The sequence below is a fragment of the Balaenoptera ricei genome, chromosome 7, assembly GCF_028023285.1.
Source record: "Balaenoptera ricei isolate mBalRic1 chromosome 7, mBalRic1.hap2, whole genome shotgun sequence".
Taxonomy (NCBI): domain Eukaryota; kingdom Metazoa; phylum Chordata; class Mammalia; order Artiodactyla; family Balaenopteridae; genus Balaenoptera; species Balaenoptera ricei.
The window spans coordinates 76,956,365-76,982,072 of NC_082645.1; the positions used below are offsets into that span (position 1 = coordinate 76,956,365).

The 25,708-nt window shown below is 35.7% G+C and overlaps 1 protein-coding gene across 22 annotated transcripts in view; it reads left to right on the forward strand.

Annotated features, from left to right (window-relative positions):
* C7H2orf88 (chromosome 7 C2orf88 homolog) overlaps nt 1-25,708 on the forward strand; it is a 312,337-nt gene that overhangs the window by 121,630 nt on the left and 164,999 nt on the right. For 21 of the 22 annotated variants that reach the window (XR_009504248.1, XR_009504245.1, XR_009504244.1 and 18 more), the window contains one exon: nt 5,593-5,626. The exons of the other annotated variant lie outside the window; for it this stretch is intronic. Coding sequence is in view for 7 of the 21 variants with exons in the window: in XM_059928366.1 (XP_059784349.1) it covers nt 5,593-5,626 (34 nt within the window). In the remaining 14 variants the exon portion in view is untranslated. The remainder of the gene's footprint in view (nt 1-5,592; nt 5,627-25,708) is intronic. 22 annotated transcript variants of the gene reach the window in all.

Consider the following 25,708-nt stretch of genomic DNA (forward strand, 5'->3'; position numbering starts at 1 on the left):
ATAGTAAGTAAAGATGATCCAAAATCTCGGAAACAATATGGAGAAAATACAAGAAACATTTAACAAGGATCTAGAAGAACTAAAGAGCAAACACACCATGATGAACAACACAATAACTGATTAAATATACTCTAGAAGGAATCAATAGCAGAATAACTGAGGCAGAAGAACAGATAAGTGAGATGGAAGATAAAAAAGTGGAAATAACTACTGCAGAGCAGAATAAAGAAAAAAGAATGAAAAGAATTGAGGACAATCTCAGAGACCTCTGGGATACCATTAAATGCACCAACATTTGAATTTTAGGGGCCCCAGAAGAAGAAGAGAAAAAGAAAAGATCTGAGAAAATATTTGAAGAGACTATAGTCGAAAACTTCCCGAACATGGGAAAGAATATAGTCAATCAAGTCCAGGAAGCACAGAGTCCCATACAGGATAAACCCAAAGAGAAACATGCCGAGACACATATTAATCAAACTATCAAAAATTAAATACAAAGAAAAAAAATTAAAAGCAGCAAGGGAAAAGAAACAAATAACATACAAGGGAATCCCCATAAAGTTAACAGCTGATCTTTCAGCAGAAACTCTGCAAGCAAGAAGGGAGTGGCAGGACATATTTAAAGTGATGAAAGGGAAAAACCTACAACCAAGATTACTCTACCCAGCAGGGATCTCATTCAGATTCAATGGAGAAATTAAAACCTTTACAGACAAGCAAAAGCTAAGAGAATTCAGCACCACCAAACCAGCTTTACAACAAATGCTAAAGGAACTTCTCTAAGCAGGAAACACAAGAGAAGAAAAAGACCCACAAAAACAAACCCAAATCAATGAAGAAAATGGTAATGGGAACATACATATTGATAATCACCTTAAATGTAAATGGATTAAATGCTCCAACAAAAGACATGGACTGGCTGAATGTATACAAAAACAAGACCCTTATATATGCTGTCTACAAGAAACCCACTTCAGACCTAGGGACACATACAGACTGAAAGTGAGGGGATGGAAAAAGATATTCCATGCAAATGGAAATCAAAAGAAAGCTGGAGTAGCAATACTCACATCAGATAAAATAGACGTTAAAATAAAGACTGTTACAAGAGATAAGGAAGAACACTACATAATGATCAAGGGATCAATCCAAGAAGAAAACATAACAATTATAAATATTTGTGCACCCAACATAGGAGCACCTCAATACATGAGACAAATGCTAACAGCCATAAAAGGAGAAATCGACAGTAACACAATAATTGTTGGGGACTTTAACACCCCACTTACACCAATAAACAGATCATCCAGACAGAAAATAAATAAGGAAACACACGCTTTAAATGACACAATAGACCAGATAGACTTAATTGATATTTTTAGGACATTCCACCTGAAAGCAGAAGAATACACTTTCTTCCCAAGTGCACATGGAACGTTCTCCAGAATAGATCACATCTTGCATCACAAATCAAGCCTTGGAAAATTTAAGAAAACTGAAGTTGTATCAAGCATCTTTACTGACCACAATGCTCTGAGATTAGAAATCAATTACAGGAAAAAAACAGTAAAAAACACAAATACATGGAGGCTAAACAATACACTGCTAAATAACCAAGAGATCACTGAAGAAATCAAAGAAGAAATTAAAAAATACCCAGAAACAAATGACAATGAAAACACGATGATCCAAAACCTATGGGACGCACCAAAAGCAGTTCTAAGAGGGAGGTTCATAGCAATTCAAGCTCACCTCAAGAAAAAAGAAAAATCTCAAATAACAATCTAACCTTACATCCAAAGCAACTAGAGAAAGAAGAACAAAAAATACCCAGAGTTAGTAGAAGAAAAGAAATCATAAAGATCAGAGCAGAAATAAATGAAATAGAAAGAAAACAATAGCAAAGATCAATAAAACTAAAAGTTAGTTCTTTGAGAAAATAAACAAAATGGATAAACCTTTAGCCAGACTCATCAAGGAAAACAGGGAGAGGACTCAAATCAATAAAATTATAAATGAAAAAGGAGAGGTTACAACTGGCAACTCAGAAATGCAAAAGATCATAAGAGACTACTACAAGCAACTATATGCCAATAAAATAGACAACCTGGAAGAAATGGACTAATTCTTGGAAAAGTACAACTTTCCAAGATTGAACCAGGAAGAATTGGAAAATATAACCCAAACAATCACAGGTAATGAAATTGAAACTGTAATTAAAAATCTTCCAAGAAACAGAAGTCCAGGACCAGATGGCTTCACAGGCGAATTCTATCAAACATTTAGAGAAGAGCTAACACCTATTCTTCTCAAACTCTTCCAAAAAATTGTGGAGGGAGGAACACTCCCAAACTCGTTCTATGAGACCACCATCACCCTGATACCAAAACCAGACAAAGTTATCACAAAACAAAGAAAATTATAGACCAATATCACTGATGAACATAGACACAAAAATCTGCAACAAAATACTAGCAAACAGAATCCAACAGCACATTAAAAGGATCATACACCATGATCAAGTGGGCTCTATCCCAGGGATGCAAGGATTCTTCAATATACACAAAATAATCAATGTGATACACCATATTAACAAATTAAAGAATAAAAATCATATGATCCATCTCAATAGGTTCAGAAAAAGCTTTTGACAAAATTCAGTACCCATTTATGATAAAAATTCTTCAGAAAGTGGGCCTAGAGGGAACCTACTTCAACATAATAAAAGCCATATACGACAAACCCACAGCAAACATCATTCTCAATGGTAAAAAAGTGACAGCATTTCCTCTAAGATCAGGAACAAGACAAGGATATTCACTCTCACCACTATTATTCAACATACTTTTGGAAGTCCTAGCCACAGCAATCAGAGAAGAAAAAAATAAAAAGTACAAACTGGAAAAGAAGTAAAACTGTCACTGTTTGCCGATGACATGATACTATACATAGAAAATCCTAAAGATGCCACCAGAAAACTACTAGAGCTAATCAATGAATTTGGTAAGGTTGCAGGATACAAAATTAATGCACAGAAATCTCTTGCATTCCTATACACTAACAATGAAAGATCAGAAAGAGAAATTAAGGAAACAATTCCATTTACCATCGCAACAAAAAGAATAAAATACCGAGGAATAAACCTACCTAAGGAGGCAAAAAACCTGTACTCAGAAAACTATAAAACACTGATGAAAGAAATCAAATATAACATAAACAGATGGAGAGGTATACCATGCTCCTGGCTTGGAAGAATCAATATTTTGAAAATAACTATACTACCCAAAGCAATCTACAGGTTCAGTGCAATCCCTATCAAATTATCAGTGGCATTTTTCACAGAACTAGAACAAGAAATTTTACAATTTGTATGGAAGCACAAAAGACCCAGAATAGCCAAAGCAATCTTAAGAAAGAAAAACAGAGCTGGAGGAATCAGACTCCCTGACTTCAGACTATACTACAAAGCTACAGTAATCAAGACAGTATGGTACTGGCACAAAAACAGAAATATGAATCAGTGGAACAGGATAGAAAGTCCAGAGATAAACCCACGCACATATGGTCACCTTATCTTTGACAAAGGAGGCAAGAATATACAACGGAGAAAAGACAGCCTCTTCAATAAGTGGTGCTGGGAAAAATGGATAGATACATGTAAAAGAATGAAATTAGAACACACCCTAATACCATACACAAAAATAAACTCAAAATGAATTAAAGACCTAAATGTAAGGCCAGACACTATGAAACTCTTAGAGAAAAGCATAAGCAGAACAATCTGTGACATAAATCACAGCAAGATCCTTTTTGACCCACCTCCTAGAGTAAGGGAAATAAAAACAAAAATAAACAAATAAGACATAATGAAACTTAAAAGCTTTTGCACAGCAAAGGAAACCATAAACAAGACGAAAAGACAACCCTCAGAATGGGAGAAAATATTTGCAAATGAAGCAACTGACAAAGGATTTATCTCCAAAATATACAAGCAACTTATGCAGCTCAATGTCACAAAAACAAGCAATGCAATCCAAAAATGGGCAAAGACCTAAATAGACATTTCTCCAAAGTAGACATATAGATGGCCAACAAATACATGAAAAGATGCTCAACATCACTAATCATTAGAGAAATGCAAATCAAAACCACAATGAGGTATCACCTCACACTGGTCAGAATGGCCATCATCAAAAAATCTACAAACAATAAATGCTGGAGAAGGTGTGGAGAAAAGGGAACCCTCTTGCACTGTTGGTGGGAATGTAAACTGATACAGCCACTATGAAGAACAGTATGGAGGTTCCTTAAAAAACTAAAAATAGAACTACCATATGACCCAGCAATCCCACTACTGGGCATATACCCAGAGAAAACCATAATTCAAAAAGAGACATGTACCACAACATTCATTGCAGTACTATTTACAATAGCCAGGACATGGAAGCAACCTAAGTGTCCATCGACGATGAATGGATAAAGAAGATGTGGCACGTATATACAATGGAATATTACTCAGCCATAAGGAGGAACGAAGTTGAGTTATTTGTAGTGAGGTGGATGGATCTAGAATCTGTCATACAGAGTGAAGTAAGTCAGAAAGAGAAAAACAAATACCGTATGCTAATGCATATATGTGGAATTAAAAAAGCAGTACTGATGAACCTAGTGGCAGGGCAGGAATAAAGACATAGACGTAGAGAACAGACTTGAGGGCACAGGGTGCAAAGGGGGAGCTGGGATGAAGTGAGAGAGTAGCATTGACATATATACACTACCAAATGTTAAAATTGATGGCTAGTGGGAAGCTGCTGCATAGCACAAGGAGATCAATTTGATGCTTTGTGATAACCTAGAGGGATGGAATAGGGAGGGTGAGAGGGAGGCTTAAGAGGGAGGGTATATGAGAATATATGTATACGTATAGCTGCTTCACTTTGTTGTACAGCAGAAACTAACAGAACATTGTAAAGCATTTATACTCCAATAAAGATGTGAAAATAAAAGAAGTTATGTTAATAGATTTCTTGATCCTTGTATTCTTGGAATTAAAACTTAATTGATGATAGAGTACTGTTCTTTTGAAAAATTGCTGTGTTGTATTTCCTAACATTTTACTTAAAATTTATTGTGATAATCATTTTCCAGTGGATCAAACGATCATGTTGTACATCTAAAATTAATACAATGTTCTATGTCACTTATATCTCAATAAAACTAGAAGAAAAAAGAGAGATACTTTGATGGGAAAGCTTGAGAAATACTATAGGTATTAATCATTTTGAAGAAAAATCCTTCTCTGTTTTTATTCCAATATTCTCTTTTTATTTTAAAATGTCAAATTTTTAAAATTTAAATTTCTTATAATAGAACAAGCTCTTTAGTTTTAACAGGATTATTTTATCAGAAAGTTAAGGAAAAAGAAAAGCTGCTTAGATTTCTTTTGGAGCATAAACAGAGCCTCAAAAGATCATATTTACTATCCTGTAAGTAATGTATATATATTTCCTGGTTTGTATTTAAAAGCTTTAAGTAAAGATGTATTAGTTAGGTTATAACATTTGCTAACTTAATTGTAATTGTCATTTTTAGATGTTTTCCGAGAGGATGTCAAAACTCCATCAAGGTAAGAGGGAAAAATACCCATTTTTCCTTATGGTAATTTACCCATACCTGTAAATCTATACTATTGTTGCCTTATAAAATCCAAGATATCCTCCAGGGGGCACTAGATACAGTAGTAAATGTATTTGATGTCATGCCAATGTAAATGACATGTGTGTGTAAGCAAGAGATGGGAGGGAATCATTCTGACTGCTATGGTGTTCCTACTGGAGCTGTTGTCATGGACAGCATCCTGGTAAATGTAGGCTTCCTAGGGATATGAGCCTAGATCAAGCAGTTACTTGGCTAATATGCACTTGGAATCTTAAAAGTCTTTCTGAGTGAGAAACCAAGATAAGATTTGCAAAACTGCAAAACCCAGTTCTTTCTACTATGTACAAGGGCACAAATAAAGCCATATTTATATATACCTTGTGTAACTGTAGAATGGGCACAAATGCTATGCAATGCTAAACTGTACTAAGCATATCTAGACTGCATGTCCTAAGAAAAAGCATGTGAGGCATATTCAAAATTATGTCATTGAAGATCAGTGCGCACATATCATTTGTTTAGGTCCTATTCTAGGCTTGAGGAACCCCCAATGTGCACTTGAATTCAGTCAGATTGATTCTAGAGTCAACTATAAACTTCTGGTTCTAATCCCACATACATCTAATAATCCAATCCTTCATTATTTCTAACCTAGACTATTGATGTACTATACCTGTGTATCTTTTGCCTCATTGTAAAGGAGAATCTCTAAATATATTTATAATCACTTTAAAATGATGAATGTCTAGAGAAATTACAGTGTCTTCAAACCAGGGAATCAGCAGGATTGCAAACCAGAGAATTTGCAATTATTTAAAAATTAATCCTTCTTTTTGTATCTCTGTGTTTGAATTGCACATCTTAGTTTGGGTTGAATATAATCACTTCTTCCCAACTGTTTCTTACATTGCTATCTCTTCTGTCTATACTTACTACTAATATGGAATACAAGGTTGAGATTGGTTGGGGGACTTTTCTAATTTCTAAGTAAGATTTGAAGATCCAAATAATTATTCTAACTCCATTGGAAAATACTTTTCTACAAGGTCCAATAATTTATCAGTAGATTATAGATAAGATGAAACTGGCCCAGATTTTTCCATGTCTGGGCAAATAAGGAACTACCAAGCAAGGCAAAATAAAAGTCAAGCACACTTATTCTTTTAAACCACACAAATTTATTTTATCAACCATCTGCTTACTGATCTTCCAACCTCCAATTCATGCCTTCTCTGATATATCTGCCAGTTTACTGTTGTTAACATACATCTCTTATCACATTAGTTTTAACTACCCTCCCTATCACCTCTACCCTTTCCACACACATTCAAAAGACTCAGTGTATCCTCATTTCCTATATAATATGAAGCGCAGGTTTATTGCCCTGTGTTTGAAGTTCTCTACGATGAAACCTCAACCCATTTTTCCCCCATTCACTAATGAATGTGTGTTTGTTTTCTATTAGATGTGTGTTTGTTTTCTCTATAGGTGATTTGATCTTTCTGCCTTTTCCTTCATTCTCTGGCAATTTTTAAAGCCCTTCCTCCTCTTTAGCAATTAAGTTTACAGTATTATCTATTTTAATCTTAGTATTTCTATTTATTAGTACTATAGTATTATTGTTTTCATCCTCAGTTCCTCTTCATAGCTCATCAGTCTTCATTCTAACCTAATTCGACTGTGTTATGATCTTTTAAATTTTTTCTTACTTTACAGATTTCATGCTCTCTTTAATATGAGAGATTTGTTGAAAATTTTATTCTGTTTCCTGGAGGGATGTTTACTTTCAGAATGTATTTTTTATCTGTTTATTGCATGCTATCTTTCCTCTCTCCTTCTCTCCCTCCCTCCATAAGTTTTCCTTTATTTCTAGCAGTTGTGCTATCTCTTTTCATCCCTCAATTCCTTCCCACTTTGAAAGGCCATGTTTATATTTTTCCCATAGAGCTTCAGTTTGAAGGCAGGTTATTTGTGGCTTATATCCCATCTGATTACATTTTTAAAGTTACGTGAAATGAGGGATTTGGGAAATAATATAATGAACTTCCATGTGTTCATCACTCATTTACAAAAAACGTTTTTTCTTTTGCATTTGTGCTGTTCAAAGTGGAGGTGTGGGTGGTCAGAGAATACTTAGCTGTGTCTGTAGACAATCATGATAGTTGGATTTACTCTCTACTATTTACTTTCTACTCTTTTTTTGGTAATTAAATAATACTTCTGTACTAGATTTTACTTTACCTAGACAGAAATCTTTTGGATTTCATAATCTCCTATTCAGGGTGGATGTCAAACTTTTGATTCTAACAAGGATAGTCATTTCTGGAGATGAGCAAAAACCTAAGGGTTCTGGTTAAGATGTTATTAGTACATTATAGTGCACAGCTATTCATTCTATCAGATGAAGATTTCTTTTCAAGGGCCTGTTCCCTTAGTATTTCTTGTTTTTATTTCTTTATCTGGCAAATCACTGTTTATTACTGGAGGTAGTTAGCTCTGAATGACCATAGGTCATTATAGTTCTCTTTCTGGAGTGCACGCATGCAGATGCATGTACACGCATGCACACATGCACACACTCTTACACACACAATCAAAAAAAGAGAGTAGCATTGACATATATACGCTACCAAATGTAAAATGGATGGCTAGTGGGAAGCAGCCGCATAGAGCAGGGAGATCAGCTCCATGCTTTGTGACGACCTAGAGGGTTGGGATAGGGAGGGTGGAAGGGAGACGCAAGAGGGAGGGGATATGGGGATATATGTATACACATAGCTGATTCACTTTGTTGTACAGCAGAAACTAACACAGCATTGTAAAACAATTATACTCCAATAAAGATATTTTTTTAATTACAGAAAAAGAAACACCAAAATGGCAAATCCCCAAATTCCCCTTATCTCTCTGTTATTTATCTGTGATAGTGGGGAGTGGCATCTATTGCAAAAGGAACATTCTGCTATTTCCTTTGGTTGTATAATAATCCTCTCAATTTGCTTCCCTTCAAGTTAGGAAGTATTGGTGAGAGTTCTCAGAGTTTACCCACTCATCTTATTCCTCCTGTACCAAGTATGGCAGTGGGATTTGTTACCAACTGTTAGTTATTAGAATCTTCTTTCTCCTTATCTGGATAATAATTATTCATTTTTATAGTATGAGGTTTTGTGTCATTCTTAGTCTGAGTGCTATTGGTATATATTTTTCTGATTTGGTTGTTATTTTTGTTGTTTTAATTTTGGTTTATTTTGCTTTTGCTATTATTCATTTTATTATGTTGTTTAAGGAAGGGAGGTTTTGTGATTCAGATCTCCACTACCATTTTCCTTAGCCACCATATCTTCTCTCTTGAAATGTCTCTCCTCCATTTATATTACTCTCTTGGTTCTCTTCATAAAACCTCTCATGCCTTCTACCTTCCATCTTCTGCCTTTCCTTGGAATGTTGAAGTCCCCAGTGTATCAGCTACCCTCTGCACACTAGTGCCTGCCAAATTTGTATCTTTTGCTCAATCTTACTAGACATATTTCTCACCTTCTATTGGGCATATTCTCTTGGTTGTTCTGTATTCAGTGCTTATTTAACATCTCAGAAATAGAATTTATTATCTTAGATGTGAAACCTCCTCCTTTTCCTGTATTTCTAGTCTCTACTTTTGACATCACTCTCTCTATCCGATTGTCCACGGTGGAGGTATATTCTTTTTAGACACCTCTTTCCATTTTAGCTCTCACATCCAACTGGTCACTAAGATCTATCAGTTTTATCTCTCAAATATCCATTCAGGGTGTCAACCTCAAATTTAATCTCACTGCTTCAAGTCTTATCTCTTTTTTATTAATACTCTATGTTAGAGTGATTCTAAAAGTATTTGGACTACTTGCAAATTTGAATTTTCAGTCACACACTATTTAGTACAGGATAAAGTTCAAAATCTTTAGCAGGGCACACAGGTGCTTCAGAATCTGGCCCTTTGTTACCTTCAGATCCTCATGTCCTCTGATGTGGCCATTAGGAGTGTGGGCTACATTCAACAGGCCAAATCCCGCAGCCCCCTGCTCCCCGTTTTTATATACCCTGGAACTAAGAATGGCTTTAAATTTTTTTCTTTTTAGAACAATTTATTGTTTTTTAATTGGTTTTAACTTTTCAAAGAGTTGTTAAGAAAGAGAGAGAGAGAGAATATATGGCAGAGACAATATGTAAAACCTAAAATAATATTTACTAAGTTGCTGTTACAGAAAAAGTTTGTCATCTCCTACTCTAGCTAGCTGTGAAATCTTTGCATCCCTGGTATCCAGCTATATTAGTTAGAGTTCAGTTAGGACAACAAGTTAGGTATTTCAACATAGAAGGTTTTAATATAGGGGAGTGGTTCAAAGGGTAAGAGGAACATAGAGGAAAGATTGTGTTTAACAGAGACTGGGAGCCCACACTCCTAATGGCCTTATTATACCTGGGAGGCTTTGCAGCTGCCAGAAAGAAAGGAATGGCTCCTATCTAATTCCTGCCTTCTGATCTTATGTGAGTGCCTTCAAATGACAGAATCTAACCAGAACTAACTTGGCAATAGGCTTTGGAAAATGTCATTTTCAAGCTACTAGTCCCAGTGATTCAAGGGGGAATAGAGAAGTGTGAATATGTAGGAGCTGAGTGTCAATGAGAAGTCCCTGGCTCACTGGCATGCTGTCTTACACACAGCAGGTTCTTAGTAAAGGTTTATTGAATTAAATTGAATGAACATTTTGGTCATTTAGTGTGCTAGGCACTTCACAGAATGCCTAAATTAAGAAAACCATTTCTTTCAAGTAGTTTACAATCTACTACTTGTAAGCCAAGCTAGCAAGAGGGGCTGAAGTGCAAACAACTATGCCTTGAGGCATAACATACTAGGTGGTGAATAGAGATTACAGGTAAAGTCCTGAAAGAAGACAGAGGAAAGAATAAATTCAGCTTGGAGGACAGAAAGGGGATGCCTTCTTAGAGGAAATGGTTTATATTTTAGGCACTGAAAAAGCTTTTGAAACAGAGAAGATTGGAGGAAATTCAGTTGAAAAGAAAAAGCAGGAGCCATGGCACCAAGATGTGAAAGCAAATGGCATTTTGGGGGAGTCAGTATAGTGTAGCTGTAACTCAATGAATTTTTTCATGTTAAAGTACTTAAGTTTCTAAAACTATGAGAAATTTTATTTTTCAATGAAACATATTAATTTACTTACATCCTTTATATATATTTCAACTATAAACTTCAGTGTAACCCAGGTTCAAAATTCCACGATTAGAATTTGGGAACAACGTTATTGCATGCACTGAAATATAAATACTTAAATTGGCCCTTGGAAAGATTATGTACCTTAGCATTAACTTTATACTCAACACCATTTGTTAAAAGAGTAATATTTCTTGCCCCCTAACCCTTGCCCTCACCCCACATGCCACATTATGTTCCAAATCCAAGCCTGGGATATGCATGCACAATGCTCTACTCTTAATAGAGTCAGTGGGAATCATGTGGCGCTATGTACTAGAGATCAAACTTGACTTGAGGTTTCAGCTAACTAATTTTTCTATCAGGTTTCACATGCTGTATATACCAATCACATTTTGCATAGAGGGAGGAGTACATATAAACATGGCCTCTTACCAAACTTTGTTTTAGTTTCCATTTAAGCAGGAGAAATTAGATTAGAATGAAGATTTAAAACAACACCCTTATTTTTAAATAAAGTGATGTACATAAGTCTGCCACAGTTAGCACCCAAAATTCAGTGTGACCTTTATGGCAGCTGGTGATACTCTAATATTTCTAAGTAGTACATGAAAGGTGAAAGGGCATATCTCCTTTCAATGTGCATATGTAACTGCAATAAGTATTAATAGGAGTACATACTTGTGGATAATCCTGGAATGTATATCTATATTTATAATTAGGAATAGTTATGTGAATTTGATATAAATATCTGTCATCAGTGGTGTTTGATTATCAATTTCCCTTATACATTTTGCAAGAACTATAAGCAGATGGTAGCCTGCTATTAGGTTTTATAACAGGTAATGAAAGAGTGGAATTTCTTTAAATTCTTTCATGTGTAACAATATTGTTTAGAATCCATACATTTAAATGTGAGGATGCATTTTTATTTCTTTTATTTGTGAAGTTATAGCAAATGATCAGACCAAGCATTGTAGAATTTCAAAATGTGATTTTGTGTATGAAATTCAATTCTTAACTGCCTGTTTTTCGTAACTCCAGAAGAAACCTCAGGAGCAGAGAGTGCTTGTTCTATTTTATTCTGCTGCTCTCTGCACAGATTTGCCTTATTTTCTGGTTTCCCTTAATTTCCCTTTCTTTGATTAGCTTTTTGATTATCCTCGTTCCCTGCCATATGCTTTAGACGTGATGATAATTAGTGAGGAGAAGTGAAAAGAAACATAAAAGCATATTTTAGGTGGTTTTTACTTTCTCCCTTATATTTTTTCTGTATTGTTTGGGGTATATAAGAATTAGAAAAATGAAAAAAATGACTATTATGACTGCAAAAAACTAGCATTAACTTTCTAGGAACTTTAAGAACTTGATCAGTAGGATTCTTAATTAATGTACAGGCTTTAGAGAAAAGCCGAGTTTCCCACGATTAGATTAATTGTCAAATGAATTGATTTGACTTTTTCAGGATGTTGCTCTTCCTAGGAAATGTTTATAAAACAATTCACTGAATTTTAGGAATGTCTTTGCGTTTTATATGTCAGACAAAATGACAACTCCTTTCTTTACTAGATGTGACTGTGAAGGCAGGAACCATACCTATTTTCCTCTTTGTATGGAATATAGCCATATCCCTTATGTCTCTAAATCTTCAGTAGATATTTGTTGCATTATTTAACATATGGCACACTTACAAATCAGTTTAAAAATGCTCCAACAGAAAAATTGGCAAGGTAAATGAAGTACATTTTTATGTTAATATAAAGTAATGCAATCCATAATTCACAAAGAGAGAAGCATAAATGACCAATAATCATGAAAGATATTTTACCTCATAAGAATCAAACAATACAAATGGAAACAACTGATATATCTTTTTTTTCCAAAGATTCAAAATACTTGCTTATCCTCAGGATTGGCAAGGGAATAGAAAAAATGTACACTTTCATTCTCTTGCGATAAGGATGAAAATTATTTCAATTCATTCTGGAAAGCAGGTTGGAAAAATGTATCAAATGTATCAATAAAATATATGGAACTTTTGGGCCCGCAGTCCTATCTCTAAGAATTTACCTTAAGAAGACAATCAAGTGTGGTCAGATGCCCATGTACAGATTTTGTGGCAGTATCGGTTATAATATAGAAGAATTGGAACTCTAAACAGCCATCAGTAGAAATTTATTAAATAAACTATGGCTCCTTTATATAATGAAATTCCATTCAGCCATTAAAATGATGATCTGTATTTACTGATCTGTAAAAATATTAATGATATATTGTTGAGTGAAAAAACAGGTTATAATACAGCATGTGTGGTATGATTCTGCTTATCAAGGTTGGCAAACTTTTGCTGTAAAAGGCCAGGTAGTAAATATTTTAAGTTTTGTGGGTCATACAGTCTCTGTCATACTATTCAACTCTCCTGTTGTTGTGCGGAAGTAGCCACGGACAGTGTGTAGACAAGTGAGCATGGCTGTGTTCCAATAAATGTTCATTTACAAAAAGAGACAATCAGCTTGCTGATCCCTATGATATATGTAAAAGAGTGTGTGCGGGGCATGGGGTGGGTGGTGGGACAGAGATGGAGAGGAAGAATATACATTTTTTAGAAGAATGTTTACCCAAATGTTAACATTATGGCCATGTAGGGGGGATTCTAGATGATTTTTACTTTCTATTTTTAATTTTTTGTATTGTTTGGTTTTTATAGGCATTAGAAAAAGTTTTAAAAATTATCTTGTTTCATTAAAAGACTGTTTATCCTTCAGAAAAGCGGGTTCATAGGATAACATGTCTGAGAGTTCTATTTCTAAGATCCTCCATGCTACATATGTATATAACAAATACAGTAATATTTAAATAGTTACCATTTTATTGGTACAAAATCACCTCATGCCAGCATTATTGTACTTGCTTCTTTAATAATACCCCTGCCCCTGATTTTTATAGCCCTTCTTCTTCCCATACACGAATGCCAGCTTTACCTAAGTATATATTTACCTAAGTAAATATTTTTTACTTTACCTCAGTATATATTTTTTAATCTAGAATTCTATTATCTAGGCCTTCTAGAATCTATCAGAAGTAATTGAATTTTATAATAAAAATAAATACACACACACACACACACACACACACACACTACTTTCTTGCCTCCCCTCTTTCTCTTACTGCCAGCTTTCTGGTTTCTCTTCCTATCCCTTTAATATTAGGGTCCCCCAAGTTTGTCCTTGTTTTTGTCTCTCACTACATTGTTTCCTTTGGCATTCTTTTGGGTTCAGATACCACTTCCGCGAGAAGACTCATCTGGACACTTGTGGAAGTGACAGGTCGCCAATTCTGTCTTGGGAATTTATTCAAACTCACACCTACTTAAAATTACCAGTTCCCCATAACTACTTTCAGCTCCTCACATAGACTTTAGCTTTCCATCAAACTCCTCCTATAGATGTGCTAAATTTAGATTTACTAACTTAGGTTTAACATCTGGCTCATTGCACTATGCCTAGATTGTGAGCCTGGATTTCCAATATCAGCCTTGGAAGAGGCACTTTGGTGCCTTCTGGATTTGTATTTGGAGACAGAGAAGTGTAAAAGCAGAGAAACCAGTTAATCTTACCTGTAGTTGTCTCGGCGAGATATGATGGTGGCTTAACTAGATTGCAGTGGAAATGAAAAGAAGTGAATGGATTCTGAGATTTTAAGAACACTAACAAGTTTTAGTGATGGACTAGATTTGGAGCAGTAAAGGAGAATGTCATAAAGGATAACTCAGTTCTCTAGCATGTACAAAGGGGGGACACTGGCTACCCTTTTCCTCATGGTGTACAAGGTTATCTTCGTCTGCTAAGAAACAAAAGAAGTGAGAGGTAAGAAGTTTGAGGATTTTGCCAGGCAGAGCGGGGGATGGGTATTTCAGGCAGAAGGAATAATGCTAACAAAGGCTTGAAGGTATGGAAATGATCAGTGTTTCCTCGAAATTATGTATACTTGAGTAGTCAGTTGTTTGAGGTGTGCAGTAGGGGAGGTCAGTATAGAGAGGTAAAGTCTGGGAAAGCAACCGAAATCCTGATTGTGAAGGGTCTTGAATCCCATGATAATTAGTTTTTACCTTATCTTTATAAATCAGCAGTCTTCAGACATTTAAATTCAGACTGCTAAAATTTCATATCTAATTTATTAGACCAGCAAGAATTGCCTGCTTTTGTTTAGTAGAGTATTAAAACAATAATAAAAAAAACCTCTATTTTTCCTTTATGTCCTATTGTTTATAGTTTTCTGTTAAGGAGATTTTAAAAACTGAACACTAGGCATTTTCTCACATTTCAAGAATAGTACTAGAATTGACATAACTCTAAATTACATTATAAAGGAAGCTAAAGAAATATAAATCATGCCAAAAATACTTAGGATTGGGAGGACTGGATGCCTCAGGGAATTGGTAATTTGATCCAAAGCCTGTCACCTGTTAAAATGTATCCTGGGTCAGTACTGACTGAAAATCATCACGACCTGACAGGTGTTCAGGATTGTGTGTAAAATGAAGTGGCAGGCTCAGTATAGTTTCTATTTGACACGTGTATGCATTACTGAAACCACTGCAACATTAATTGATAACTATGCTGGCAATCTTGATTGAGGTTCCAAGGACTAACTGACCTGAACTCTCTTCACCCCTACTAATGTGCCCTTTTAAATAAGCTCAAGTGTGCTTGTGTAGTAGAAAAGTGTCTTTGGGCCTGCTCCTTTGGCTAGGTTACTTTACTCCTAAAACTGACCATGTGTGGTTTTTCACAGTGGATTCCTTTATTATTACATCTGAGGTTTTTTTTGTTGGTTGGTGAAATGTTCTGTCTATCTTTTGAACCATCAGATAATATAAAGCATCAAGTTGCTACTTCTTATCACCTACAGGGATTAGTAGACTCATTCCTCTAATTTATTCTCTCCTTGGAATTTAATTTAGAAGCATCAACATGCTCTTAAATGTTTAAGAATCACCTCATTCATAATTAAATATTACTGAAAGAATTGTCTTCCAATGTAGTTAATATTTGTCCTTCAAAGATTGTTGCTTTAGATAATAGAGAGTCAGAAATAAAAGCAGCCCACTTAATCCTCCCTAGTTGGTAGCAGGTGAAGGAGAGGAGAAAGAAAAGTGTTCATCCTCACTGGTATCATATAGTGAAAATAATTCTTTTTCCTCAGTAAAGGAGCATGATGGTATGCGGGGCTATATTCATGAATTTAGTCTCAACCCTGCCAACAACAAGATTTTAGCCAGGTGGAACAAAGAAGCCAATTAGTATTTTAATACTAATCTAATAATTTTGTCAATTGCAAGTTTCTACTCTCATGATTGTCTGCTTAGGAAGTGACTTAGTAGTGCTCCTTAGTTAGTGGTTATGTAGTCTCTTAAATTTAACTAGCAAATTATTCTCTCCTTCTACAACTCCTTCCAGAATGCTAAGGAAAGGCTAAGAAGAACAAACCTTAAATGCATGCGTTCAGAGGCAAAAATAATGATGGCATGAAGTTTACATTGGTTTTCCAACAGAGGCAATAAATGTATATCCAGAGTCTTGCCTCAAGATTAGTAGCATACCTTCATAGACTAGCTGACAAGAGTTGTGGACATATCTTGTGACCATGGGGACAAAACCAATTTATCTGTGGAATAAATTCATGAATTCATTAGCAATATGCACTTATAAATTGCACAGTTCATGGACTTGACATTAACAGATTGGGCTGATTATAAATGAATTATTCAGTTTTGCTTTTCTGCTTCTGTGTAATTACTCCAAGCAGTCCCCAGATGTGCTTTGTGCTTCTGACTTCATATCTCCCTAGAATCTGCTCCCTTTCTTTCTCCCTTCTTCCCTGCCCTCCCATCCACACCTCTCTCCCGGCCAAGTAAAATTCTAGCTCAAATTTCTAGGTTTAGAGTATCTGTAGATTCTTTTCTGGTCCTCTCACCATCTCTCCTCAACCATATCCACTCTGCACTCTGGGTAGTATTAATTTTTCTTTCCACACACTCAGCAATTGTGTTGTAGCTGGTTGTATTTTGTATTTATGGGTTCCTTGAAGGAGAGATTACTATGTGTTTAACATGTAGTAGACACTTAAGAGCTGTTTATTGAATGAATGATTGCATGAATAATTACAGCTTAATTCTTTTTGGAATTCCCTGGCTATCCAGTGGTTAGGACTTGGCTCTTTCACTGTGGCCTGGGTTCAATCTCTGGTCGGGGAACTAAGATTCTGTAAGCTCCACAGCACGGCCAAAAAAATAAAGATAAATATTCAGTAAATAAATAAATAAATGTTTTGTCTCATACATAGATGAATTCTGAAAGATCTGTAGATAGGTTTAGATAGGTTTAAACCTACCTAGGAGGCAAAAGACCTATACTCCAAAAACTGTAAGACACTGATGAGAGAAATTGAAGACCACACAAATGGAAAGATATACTGTGTTCTTGGATTGAAAGAATCAATATTGTTAGAATGACCATAATACCCAAGGCAATCTACAGATTCAGTACAATCCTTATCAAATTACTAATGGCATTTTTCACAGAACTAGAACAAAAAATTTTTTAATTTGTGTGGAAACACAAAAGACCCTGAATAGCCAAAGTAATCTTGAGAAAGAAGAATGGAGCTGGAGGAATTGCGTGTCCTGACTTCAGACTATACCATAAAGCTACAGTAATCAAAACAGTGTGGTACTGGCACGAGATCAGAAATATAGATCAATGGTACAGGATAGAAAGACTAGAAATAAACGCAGGCACTTATGGTCAATTAATCTACGACAAAGGAGGCAAGAATATACAATGGAGAAAAGAGAGTCTCTTCAATAAGTGGTGCTGGGAAAACTGGACAGCTACATGTAAAAGAATGAAATTAGAACATCCTCTAACACTATATACAAAAATAAACTCAAAATGGATTAAAAACCTAAATATAAGACTGGATACTATAAAACTACTAGAGGAAAACATAGGCAGGACACTCGACGCAAATTGCAGCAATGTTTTTTTTGGATCCAACTCCTAGAGAAATGGAAACAAAAACAAAAATAAACAAATAGAACCTAATTAAACTTAAAAACTTTTGCACAGCAAAGGAAACCATACACAAAACAGACAACCTATGGAATAGGAGAAAATATTTGCAATGATGTCACCGACAAGGGATTAATCTCCAAAATATATTCAATACAAACAGCTCATACAGCTCAACATTAAAAGAAAAATCCAATCAAAAAATGGGCAGAAGACCTAAGTAGAAACTTTTCCAAAGAAAACATACAGATAACCAACAGGCACATGAAAGGATGCTCAGTATCACTAATTATTAGAGAAATGCAAATCAAAACCACAATGAGGTATCACCTCACACTGGTCAGAATGGCCATCATCAAAAAGTCTATAAATAGGGACTTCCCTGGTGGTGCAGTGGATTGGACTCTGCACTCCCAGGGCAGGGGGCCCAGGTTCAATCCCTGGTTGGGGAACTAGATCCCACATGCATGCCACAACTAAGAGTTCACATGTCACAACTAAGGAGACTTCGTGCTGCAACTAAGGAGCCCGCCTGCCACAGCTAAGACCCCATGCAAGCAAATAAATAAATAAATATTTTTAAAAGTCTATAAATAATAAATGCTGGAGAGGGTGTGGAGAAAAGGGAACCCTCCTACACTGTTGGTGGGAATGTAAATTGGTGCAGACACTATGGAGAACACTATGGAGGTTCCTTAAAAAACTACAAACAGACTTAGTATATCGTCCAGCAATCACACTCCTGGGCATATATATCCAGAGAAAACTCTAACTCGAAAAGATACACATACCCCAGTATTCATAGCAGCATTATTTACAACAGCCAAGACATGGAAACAACCTAAATGTCCAACAGATGAATGGATAAAGAAGATGTGGTATATACATACAACTGAGTATTACTCAGCCATAAAAAAGAATGACATAATGCCTTTTGCAGCAACATGGGTGGACCTAGAGATTATTATACTAAGTGAAGTAAGTCAGACAGAGAATGACAAATACCATATGATATCACTTATATATGGAATCTAAAAAAAATGATACAAATTATTTTGTATCTTTTTTTTTGATACAGATACAATTATTTTGATACAGATAAATACTTATTTAGAAAACAGAAATAGACTCACAGACATAGAAAACAAACTTATGGTTACCAAAGAGGAAAGGGGGGAGGGATAAATTTGGAATTTGGGATTAACAGATACACGCTACTATATATAAAATAGATAAACATGGACCTGCTGTATGGCACAGGGAACTATATTCAATATCTTGTAATAACCGATAATGGAAAAGAAACTGAAAAAAGAATAGATAAATGTATGTATAACTGAATTACTTTGCTGTACACCTGAAACATTGTAAATCAACTATACTTCAATAAAAATGTAAACATTAAAAAAAGAAATATATGTTTCAATAAAACGTTTTAAATCAACTAACTTAAAAAAATTTTTAGGGCGTCCCTCCTGGCGCAGCAGTTAAGAATCCACCTGCCAATGCAGGGACACGGGTTTGAGCCCTGGTCCGGGAAGATCCCACATGCTGCGGAGCAACTAAGCCCATGTGCCACAACTACTGTGCTCTAGAGCCATAACTACTGCACCGCAACGAAGAGTAGCCCCCACTCGCTGCAACTAGAGAAAGTCCATGTGCAGCAACGAAGACCCAACGCAGTCAAAAATAAATAAATAAATTAATTAATTAATTTTAAAAAATTTAAAGACCTATAGCAATAAATATAGAGGTGCATTTACATATTTTTGCCTCTAATGAACTTAATTTAAAAAATCCTGACCATAATTTAATTGACTATGGCTTTTAAGGTAGTTTTCATGATTGTTAATTTGTATATGTATGTGTGTGTGTGTGTGTGTGTATATATGTATTTGTATATATACATATACAAATGTTGAAAAAATAGCTAATGGACTTTTCTCTTTGATCAGTTGTGTGAGGTTCCACAAGTTTTATACTTTGGCACAGGGAAAAGTGGGGCAAGATGATTGGAGGACTATAAATGACAGAAGCCTAGCAGTCTATGGTGCAAAAAAAATTTTAACTGTTAATTATTGAAAAGTTTAAACATATTCAGAAGTAGAATAGTTTAGTGAATCCCCAGTGACCTATTACCCAGATTTAATCATTTCGGCCCATGGCCAGTCTTGTTTCATCTATTCCCCGACTCATTGTCCCTAACCAATTTTCCAAAAGGCAGATTTATTGAGGTCTTATTTGTATAAAATAAATGTACCCTTTTAAAGTGTAAAGTTTGAAGAGTTGGGACACACAAACACAGTTGTGCATGTGTTTAAGATATAGAATATTTCCATTACCATAAAAATTTCCCTCCCGCCACTTTGCAGTCAGTCTCTTTACCCACCCTCACCTTCTAGCAACCACTGATTTGTTTCTGTTCCTAGTATACTGCCTTTGTCTAGAATGTAATATAAGTGGATTCAAACAGTATGGAGCCTTTTGTGTCTGGCTTCTTCCGTTTAACATAAGAGATTATGTTATGAGATTCCTCCACATTGCTGCATGTATCAATAATTGTTCAGTTGTTCTCTATTTCATGGATGTACCACAATTAGTTTATCCTTTCAGCAGGTAATGGACATTGAGGTTGTTTCCTGTTTTAGGCTATCATGAGTGAAACAACTTTGAATGTTCGCATTTGGGCTTTTCCGTAGATATGTGTATTTATTTCTCTTGGGTAAATGGAATTTCTAGGTCATAGGATGAATAAGTTTACTTTTATAAGAAATGGACAAACCGTTTTCCAAAGTGGGCACACCACTGCAGTGAAAAATTCAGTGCACTTCAGTGCAAAAGTTTAAGCAAATTATCTAATTTTTTGAGTTTTACATTTCTGTTATAATAAATCTTTGATCTAAAGTGCTTGGTTATTTTTATTACTCCAAGCAGTAAGACTCACTGAGGCAACTATCAAGACATATTGCTGCCTACTGCTGGCAAGATCCTGGCTAGAGTTGTCTTGGACAGAGCACAATGCAACCCGGCCAACTATGTGCTCCCAAAATCACAATGTGGCCGTGAGCCACAGCACAGCGCAGCTGACTTGATCTTTGTAGCGTGTTTGGATTTAGGAAAGTCAGAGCTTGCATCAGGCTATATCCTACAAGACTGCACAACCCAGAAGATTCATTTTTCTGGTTAAATGAAGCTGCCACTGAAGAAACAAGCCTTATTTGTAGCATTAAAATAGGTTCTTTTTACATTAAAAACTATCATTTTCATTAAGTATTTTGGAAAGAAAGCGTAAACAGTGGCATCCTAGTACATTATCCTTTGACGTGGTGAAATAATTTGATTAAGTCAAGAGTTCCAGATTCTTGACAATATTTCTTTTTTGTCATCAAAGTTTTGAAAGGTCCTGGATTTAAGACTATGACCTATTTTCAATTTTATTAGAAAATTAGAAGTGCTTTATTTAGTTATTCCTTTGGTATGGTGTAGAATGGATTCAGATATATTATTATTAGCAAAATTTCATTTTCAACTACCATTACTTGAGTACTACAGACCATAAGACCCTATGCTAGATCTGTATCTAGTGCACCTTCTAAACATAACAGATAAAATTAAAACTGCTGGAACTGCAAGGTGAAGCATTATTTAATCTGCAATATAAACGCACAGGAATTACTCTCTGCTATTAAATACATTTTGGCAATTTATAAAAGAAACATTTATATATTATATCTATCTTTGAAATCCATAGCACAATGCAACAGATAAACTGTCAACCAAGAAGGTATGAAGTCTCATTTGATTTTCAGAGCAGGCCAAATAGCTTCTTGATAATGATGTTGTTGATGATTCCTTGAACTGGGAGAAAGTTCCACTGAGACCTGAAATGACTCAACCTCCAGGGATCAGACATCCTTGAAGTCTACTCACAGAGTAATCAGACTTGATTTCTTTTGGCTTTCTAAGACTTGATCTGATTCTTTGCCATAGCTACCTAGACTGGAAGATGGACATGGTCCCACAGTAATATTTATTTACACCAAATGCTGTAGTCATTCAGAACCTGTCTAGGATGCCCAAGATTTTAGACACAGCCTACATCTGCAACATAGAGTGATTATAAATCTTAGATTAGAGATCCAAGTCAGCCTGAGGCCAGGGCCAGAAACTTGGGGGGAAAAAATCCTATGGGGAACTTGGACCTTTGCTTGGACTCTGCATTTTCAAAGTATTGAGACTTTTCGAGGGGGAAGGCAGAGACAACTAAAGTCTTAAATGCAGTGAATTGGGACATATTTAGAGAATGAATTCCAAAGCAAGGGTAGAAGGAATACCTACAGCTAGTAATGTGGGAGTTAAGAACAGTTTAAAAGGACTGAAAAAACGATAGTGGAGCTATGTTAGCTTCACACGAGACAGGGCTCAGTGATATTCATGCTGCTCTTGAGCCTGACAGTCAAGCGCCAGAGTTTGATGAATCACTTTCTTTCTTAGGGTCCGTGATGTGACCCCACATCTAGTGGGCTGGAGTTGTAATGTCACAAACGGGTTGAAGAGATGTAGCTTTCCTTATTTTCTTTAACTGATCTCATCTTGCTTTTAAACCTCCTCTCCTTCTAATGATGGAAAATGCTTAAGCTTGCCAATCAAAGTTACCTGTTTTCTAGGGAAATTTTTAGGCTTTTTAAAGATAAGTACTGGGGACTTCCCTGGCAGTCCAGTGGTTAAGACTTCACCTTCCAATGCAGGGGGTGCGGGTTCGATCCCTGGTCAGGGAGCTAGGATCCCACATGCCTTGCTGCCAAAAAACCAAAACATAAAACAGAAGCAATATTGTAACAAATTCAATAAAGACTTAAAAAAAAAAAAAGATAAATACTGTATGATTCCACTTGTACGGGATATCTAAAGTACTCAAAACTCATAGAAACAGAAAGTAGAATGGTGTTGACCAGAGGCTGTAGGTGGCGGTGGTGGGGAGGGTGATGGGCATAGGGAGTTGTTCAATGTGTATAGAGTTTCCGTTTTTATGAGATAAAAAAAAATTCTAGAGATCTGTTGCATAACATGTGAATATAGTTAACTTTACCGAAATGCACAATTAAAAATGCTAAGGTGGTAAATTTTTTTTTGAATTTTATTTTATTTATTTTTTTATACAGCAGGTTCTTATTAGTTATCCATTTTATACATATTAGTGTATATATGTCAATCCCAATCTCCCAGTTCATCCCACCACCACCCCCTCCACCGCTTTCCCCCCTTGGTGTCCATAGGTTTGTTCTCTACATCTGTGTCTCTATTTCTGCCCTGCAAACAGGTTCATCTGTACCTTTTTTCTAGGTTCCACATATATGCGTTAATATATGATATTTGTTTTTCTCTTTCTGATTTAATTCACTCTGTATGACAGTCTCTAGATCCATCCATGTCTCTACAAATGACTCAATTTTGTTCCTTTTTATGGCTGAGTAATATTCCATTGTATATATGTATAAGGTGGTAAATTTTATGTTATGTGTTTTATTTTACCACAATTTAAAAAATACAACTAAATTAGACATCACAAAAAATTTAGGGTTTGGGGAGGGTTATTACGTTTTCAGTATTTCTCACTTCAGAAAGGCTCTCCGCCTCCCCCTATTCTGCTTTTCTAAATGAATCTGAGCAGAGAAGCTCACCCAGCTTCCTGGCATTGCAGAGTGTTTTCTGGTCCTCCCTCCCAGCCTTCTTCTTGACATGGTTTGTATTGCCTGGTCTCAGGGCCTCATCTTTTCCTCTTGATGCATCTGCTTTAATTTAGCTGGGCTCCCTGGTGACTGAGCATCCTGCATGTATGGGCACTGATATATTGCTGGTTTCACCTGGTTTTCGGAGCATTGTTCTGACACGTGTTATTGATGACAGCACTATTGACTTCAGTTAAGAGGCCCCTGCACTTTGTCATCCTCATCTATACCTAGCAACCAATCCAGCAGCACATTCAACAAGCTATCCTCCCTTGGAGACCTGGTGGCTCTTGGATACTTTCTCACAAACTATCTGGAAAGTTCAGGATCGAATGTGGATGCCCTTAGTCTAGGTACCTTCTTAGTCATTGCTACTCAACTGCTCTGACATCATATTAGATATAGGACCATGTCAAGCAGAGGAATTCTCTTAAAGCTTTCTGACTTTCCATGCTACATAGGAATCAGGGCACCAGCCCCAACGTTCTTTGATTCTCTCAGATTTGTCTGGATTTTTCTTCTCTACTTACCTCTTTCAGCCAAGTTTTGACCCCCAAAAGGAGCAAGGGTATTTGGATGTGATTTCTCCCTTTTTCACTCCCTTTCTCTCTCCTTTGGTCCAGAAAAAAAATAATATCATATCTCAATTTCCTAGTTAGTATTTTCTCTACTTTTCCAGGAGCAATAATCCTCAGCCTCATGATTTACCCTTAATGACTAAATGGGTGAGGGGAGGGAAGAATTACCAAGAAGGAAAAAAAATGGATGGCAAATATTTTTACAATGTTCCCACTTCACCTGGACTTCTCTGTAGATTCTCCTCTCTCCCTCCTTCTCCGGGTCCTGTTCATCCTATTTCCCGCATGCTTCTAATTCATTTTCTACCACTATTTCTACTGCCCCAGTAGTGGATAAGAGTGAGGTTCTGGAGTCAAATTATCCCAGTTCAAAACCTAGTTCTGCTACTAACTAGCTGTGTGAACTGAATAAATTTCCTTAGCTCTCTGTTCTTCTGTCTCTTTGCCTGTAAAATACAGGTTAATAATGGCCCTAAGTCTGCAGATGAAATACCATATAAAGCACTTTGAACAGTGCCTGGAATATAGTAATTGCTCAATTAATATTAGCTATTACTACTCATACCATCATCACTTCTCCTCTAGACTAGTCAGATAGATTTCTAATTGAATTCATTGTCCCTATTTCCACCCCTAGGCTCCTTAATTTATACTATTGTGTAGAATTCAGAGGATCTGAGAGTTGGATGGGAAAAATTATGTCTTTATTTTTGCTCACATTTAATTAAAATTTAGTATTTCTTTCCATTTTGAATATAGGCTTGAAAACACAAAGCCCTTCATAATATCTATCACCATGTCACTAACATAAATCACAAATATTTCATATCAAATTGTAGCTGTTGCAGGTATCTCATATATGCTCATCACTACTTTTATTTATTTAATTAATTTATCTTTATTGAAGCATAATTGATTTACAATATTATATTAGTTTTAGGTGTACAACATAGTGATTCAGTATTTTATAGATTATACTCTAAAGTTATTATAAAATATTGGCTATATTCTCTGTCTGTACAATATATCCTTGTAACTTATTTCTTTTATACATAGTAGTTTGTACTTCTTAATCCCCTACCTTTATCTTCCCTCTCCACCTTGGTAACCACTAGTTTGTTCTCTATATCTGTGAGTCTATTTCTGTTTTGTTACATTCATTTGTTTGTTGTATTTTTTTATATTCCACATACAAGTGATACCATACAGTACTTGTCTTTCTCTGTCCAACTTATTTCACTAAACATAGTGCTCTCCAGGTCCATTCATGTTGTTGCAAGTGGCAATATTTCAATTTTTTTTTAATGGCTGAGTAATAGTCCGTTGTATAGATGTGCCACATCTTCTTTATCCATGTATCTGTCACTGGACACTTAGGTTTCTTCCATATCTTGGCTACTGTAAATCATGTTGCTATAAACTTTGGGGTGCATGTATCTTCAAATTAGTGTTTTTATCTTC